At 42.5% G+C, this 5904-nt stretch overlaps 1 protein-coding gene across 1 annotated transcript in view; it reads left to right on the top strand.

The window, feature by feature from the left end:
* The window catches only part of ACER3 (alkaline ceramidase 3), a gene marked incomplete at its 5' end in the record, with an annotated part of 33604 nt that overhangs the window by 3975 nt on the left and 23725 nt on the right, over positions 1-5904 (top strand). The window contains one exon of the mRNA XM_010022281.1: positions 5057-5109. Coding sequence (XP_010020583.1) covers positions 5057-5109 — 53 coding nt within the window. The remainder of the gene's footprint in view (positions 1-5056; positions 5110-5904) is intronic.

Genomic DNA, 5904 nt, shown 5'->3' with positions numbered 1-5904 from the left:
CAGCCTGTTCCAATGCCTGAGCACCCTCTGGGCAAGGAATTGTTCCTCAGCTCCAGCTAAACCTGCCCTGGGGCAGCTTGAGGCCGCTTCCTCTTGTGCCATCCCTTGTTCCTTGGGAGCAGAGACCAGCCCCCTCCTGGCTCCATCCTCCTGTCAGGCAGTTGCAGAGAGTGATCAGGTCCCCCCTGAGCCTTCTCTTCTCCACACTAAACCCCCCACGTCCCTCAGCCCTTCCTCATCACACTTGTCCTCCAGACCCTATGATGCTGTGGTATTGTTTCAGGTTCTACCATATGTCATTTCCTCGTGTGTCCTGGGAAGCCACAAATCCCAAATGATTGGTTTTCTAGAGGAGTCTTGATTTTAAGAAAAAGTTACTTACATATGTATATATAAAAAATATGTGTCTATATATATGTAAAAGAGAAGGGATGTAACTTTCTTGAACCTAAGAAGACAAGAAAAAGCAGTCACTGGAGTTAAGTACTTTATTAGATGCTTTACTGAAATTTGGAAGGATTGTGCTGGTTTGTATTTCTTTGGCCTGTTTAATAGGACCCAGTCATTCAAGCTGGGCCGAAGTGGAGGAAAAGAAGGATGCAAAAATTTTCCTACGTTAGACATAGCCACAGGAACCTGCTAACAACTTACTCCCTGTCCAGTGAAACTCTGAATCTGTGATAACAGTTATTAGAAGCCCTTCAGTCAAAGTTAATGCCCTTATTCTTACCTAATAGCTGTAGGGAAGGAGCTTAGGCCACGTCCATTTTAGTAAATCAAATGTGCTTGGGAGCATTCCTGATTGCTGGAGCCAAGCAGCATGGAACAGCCCGTGTCTGTTTGTCTCAGCCTCCAAGGCGAGGTGGCTGCATACAAATTCCCTGCTGGGCACAGGCCCTGGGCTCTTCTGGCTTGTGCCTGGGAGCTGCAATCAGGGAAAGGTGGCACCGGCCAGATTCACACCACAAACTGTTCTGACAAGTCACTCACGCAGACGATTGAGTTACAGTGTCTGGGAACAGTCCCAGCCATGCTCCAGTTTCCTTGTAACCGTGTCTCTCCTGTCTCTCACCCTGTGGAGGGACACCATTACAAAACATCATCATTCCATAAGAACTGTTGGTTTGATTCTGCTTCTTCATCTTGTTTCATTCTTGAACTGTCAATGCAGTGTAGTGGTGGTGATCATCAGTTCGGTTGCTGTAAGAAACCATAGGTGGGATTCAGCTCCAAATTCAAACACCTAAACACATGTCTCTACAGAGGGGTCTGTCTGCCACTGCAGTCAGTAAAGCCTAGGGAATCATTTGGCTCATCCTGAAATATCCCCTTGTATTTGCATTACTCTTTATAATGCCAGTTCATGTGTAGACACCTAAATAAAGGTGTTAGCATCTGGAGCATCCTTCCTGCAGGATGTTTTCATACAGTGCCTCTGCAGTTTAAATTCAAACCACATCTCTGAAATCCTCATAAATAGGTTTTTTTTCTCTAAGGGCTTTAGGCCTGTGATAAGAATCTTGAATCTGATGGATCCAAGCTCATCTGAAATGAGCTATCACTGATTATGTGATACTTCTGCTTCTTCCTAAAACTATTGAAAAATTCATAGGGGATATTTGTGTCCTTCCAAGGTTACAATCCTGAGAGTTTCTGTGGTTCATATATGGAGCTAGATCTCATGTATAATGTCAGATTATTCCTGGCATGGATATTGTCTTTAAGCTTTTGGTGTTGAATACAATGAAATACAGTTTGCAGGTGCTTTGCCTCTACATCATCACTAACACAACTGTCTTATCAACTGGTAGTAACCACACGTTGTGTTTGCTGCAGGGCAAAAAAGACCATGTTAGTCCACAAACAGCAGCTAACCTGACTTTGCATTTCAAGTCTTCTAAAGTGCTATTCTGATCTCATAATACTGTGATTTAATGTGTATTCTGTGCTTAACACGTAACTTACGTGTATCCACTGTAACTTGAGAGGCTGGTTAATGTAAAGATGCTGAGTGACTTGTAGTATCTATGAGAAGTGAGTTACAATATGCAAATGGAATTGCTTCAGATGGTGCTAAAGCTTCCCAGTTGATTCACAGCTTTTAGTGAGTGAAGCTTCTTTGCAAAAGGAAACACCTAAAATGAAAACTCTAAGCTCTGCTTGCAAGATAAGAAGCAAATCTATTGCTGGGCTGTCAATGGCTATATGGGAGAGTTTCCATATGCTTCTATGGAAACTTGGTGTAATTGCAGTGATTGCGGTCACTTACATTTTGGAAAGTACCAAGCTGGTAGAATATCTCATTGCAGTGATGGTTTTTGTGAAGTAAATATTAATAGAATCACAGAATTGTGGTTTGGGTTGGAAGGGACTTTAAAGCTCATCCAGCTCCAACCCCCTGCCACAGGCAGGGACACCTTCCACTAGAGCAGGTTGCTCCAAGCCCCTGTGTCCAACCTGGCCTTGAACACTGCCAGGGATGGGGCAGTCACAGCTTCTCTAGTATTCCTGAGAAAAGTCTTGATCCTGAAGTTATGTGAAGAGAAGTGTATCTAAAGGTAGCTGCATTCCTGTAGAGCTGCAGGTAGAAATTACATGTGAAGACAGTTGAGCTCAAGTATTAAGCCTTTATTTACAGGAGACAAATACATGTCAATCCCTTTGTAAGTTCACAAGGTAAAATATGTGACAAAACAATAGTGGGTATAGCAGAGAAAATAAAGATTTCCTGTGATCCTTGGCATGTGATAGGTGTTTCCCCTTTTTACACTGCAATGTTCTCAGCACTGAACCGTGGGCCATTAAGCCACGAGACAGCAACTCTGATGAGCACAGCTCTTGGCCCAGTGTGTGCAGTATTAGGTATCAGTTCCCTTCTGCTGAAGTTTACCACTTATATAGTGATGTTAGTGAAGCAGAATATGTCATATGCTTCAACTGCTGCAGAGTTTGCACAGTTCTGTGTTACGATACAACATATGCCAATGAGAAACTTGGTTCTTAGCTCATTCAGTGTCTAGTTGTAAAACATTTATAAGTTATGCCTTTGTAGTAAGCAGGTATAAACGGGATATGTAAAGAATCATGTTTAATTCTTTAGTCTTCATTTAAAGCATTTGTTCAAAGAGATGCTATTGTGCATAGTTAACACAGTAGTGTTTGAGGAGATGTTGTCTGTGCAGTCTGGAGAGGGAGAGTGTCATCTGATGAATAATCAGTCATAGAATGTCATAGAATGTCACAGAGTCACAGAATGGTTTGTGTGGGAAGGGACTTTAAAGATGATCTAGTTCCAACCGCCTGCCACACGCAGGGACACCTTCCACTATAGTGCTTTATGTTCCAGATGACAGCCATGCTTAATTTTCCCAAAGAATTAATGACATCAATGTATTTAGCAATACATATGTAAATGTCACTGGTTTACAATTTTATGTTTCAGTAAGGTTACATGCTTAGATGTTTCATTGACTATATGTAATAATCACAGTTCTAGTCTAATTGCATCTAAAGAAACATCTCCAGAGATGTTTCCAGGATCCAGGGAATCCTTTCCAGAATGCAGCCTTCCAGTGGCTGAAGGGGGCTACAAGGATGCTGGGGAGGGACTCTTCATCAGGGGCTGGAGTGGTAGGAAAAGGGGTGATGGGTTCAAACTGAAACAGGGGAAGTTTAGGTTAGATATAAGGAAGAAGTTCTTCACAGTGAGGATGGTGAGGCACTGGAATGGGTTGCCCAGAGAAGTGGTGAATGCTCCATCCCTGGCAGTGTTCAAGGCCAGGTTGGACAGAGCCTTGGGTGACATGGTCCAGGGTGAGGCGTCCCTGCCCAGTGCAGGGGGTTGGAACTGGTTGATCTTAAGGTCCTTTCCAGCCCAAACCATTCTATGGTTCTATGCAGAGTTGTTAGAGTGAGTTACAGAATCACAGAAGGGTTTGGGTTGGAAGGGAACTTAAAGCTCCACCAATTCCAACCCTTGCCATGGGCAGGGACACCTTCCACTAGAGCAGGTTGCTCCAAGCCCCTGTGTCCAACCTGGCCTTCAGCTTCCAGGGAAGTGTTCAGTAAGTATGTTAATGCATCAGTGAAATCTCACTGCCTTGTCCAGAAAAGGCTCTTGCAGCACAGCAGCAGTACCCAGTGATTGAGGCTTGAGTGCAAATGACTTGGCTTTCTCTGAAAGTAGAGTCTGAGGTAAAACATAATTTCTTGAAGGAAGACAGGACATCACATTAATGGACTTGTTCTTGCAAAATAAAAACGAGCTGGTGCTTAATGAGAGTGTTTCACTGATAACATTTCCAAGTGATGAATGATACATTAACTGCTCGACCAGCTTTGCTCTGAACGGTGAAATGTAACTTCCAAGAAACATTGTCCTTGCCTGACTGAAAAAGCTGTGTATAGGCAAAGTATATATCTCATAAACTAACTTCAGAAGCAAATCCAGAGTTTAAAAATCAACTATTTCAAGCAAATGAAAATCATTACACACAAGGGTGAGCTTCCAAGCAGGCAGCTTGGGAATGGTGATCTCATTTCATACAATGAGTCCCTACTGTGTGGGCTTTATCTGTTTACCCTGAACTTCTAGTTCTGAGTTCTAGCAGCAGTTGATTTCTGCTTCTAGAGCTGATGACAAACTCCTTGTAAAATTTACCTTTTCAATCTGGACAATAAGCAGAAATAGCACAGGCTTTCAGCAGTGTTAGCAGTTGAGTGATGCTTTGCCTTATAGAAGGATTAAGACAGATAAATCTTAATGTACGTAAAAGAGAATTGGAATAGTAATGTCCCATTCATTCTGAGTTCCCTCTGCTCCTGTCCTCATTGAGATTCATAGGGAACAGTATTGAGGACCCCATAAATCCAAGGATATCACTGGTGACTGAAGTGTGAAGTAGGAGGCTGTAGAAAACTGGGGTTTCTCCCTGAGATGGGATGCTGATGTTCTAAAGGGTTTTTTCCCCCAGTAAAGTTCATGCATATAAATTAATGTAGCTGAAAGTTTTACGTACAGACTTTCATGTTAACCATAGCTTTGATTTGTTTTCAGCTGTGGGATTGGGATCTTGGTGCTTCCACATGACCCTGAAGTATGAAATGCAGGTGAGTATTGACAAACAGCTGGGAATCACCTTATGCTTGTATCTTCCTATAAAGTCGTATTATTGTCTAAATGAAACTCATACAGCAGGAGTTAATCTACCTTAAGTATCAGTGTACATGACTCCTGCTCCCAAGGGGAGTAGCACAGGTCTTGTTTTCCATCAATAGATATACAGGAATATAAACTTGCATCTAAAATAGGAGCTATAAGCAATTACTTACGTTGGTAGAAGATGCTTTATCCTTTGGGAAGTTATACTGTCTCTTTACACAGCTGTGGGTTAGTAAGACTAGAGTTATTGCTATTTATTGTATCCTTATTTTCATCTTAATGCTTCCTATTATGTTTTCTATTTATCTAGATGTACCTGTAGCATTAATAGTGAAGTCAGTACCTTCTAAGTAGCAACAGCTGAATCTTCCTATCTTATTCTCAAATAGAAGGCATGCTGTAATAATCCAGTGGGCAGAAAGATTTCATCCTGGTGTTTCCCATTTTCCAGAGAGACACAGGAGGTTTGTCCTGGTTTAGGTCTGAGAATATTAAGGAAATTGATCTTTGAATCAAAGTCAGGGTGAAGTGGGATTCAGTTAAAAATCAAGAAAACTGCATTCAGAAGTGTGTGCTGGCAGTCTGTGCTCCCCCCATAGTCAATGGAAATCCTAGAATCCTGGAATGGTTTGGGTTGGAAGGGACCTTAAATCTCATTCTGTTCCACCCCCCTGCCACGGGCGGAGACACCTTCCACTAGAGCAGGTTGCTCCAAGCCCCTCTGTCCACCCTGGACTTGCAAA

Source organism: Nestor notabilis, unplaced genomic scaffold (assembly GCF_000696875.1).
Source record: "Nestor notabilis isolate BGI_N333 unplaced genomic scaffold, ASM69687v1 scaffold7379, whole genome shotgun sequence".
Taxonomy (NCBI): Eukaryota; Metazoa; Chordata; class Aves; order Psittaciformes; family Psittacidae; genus Nestor; species Nestor notabilis.
The sequence above is the reverse complement of the archived record's forward strand: the minus strand, read 5'-3'. Positions and strand labels throughout refer to the sequence as shown.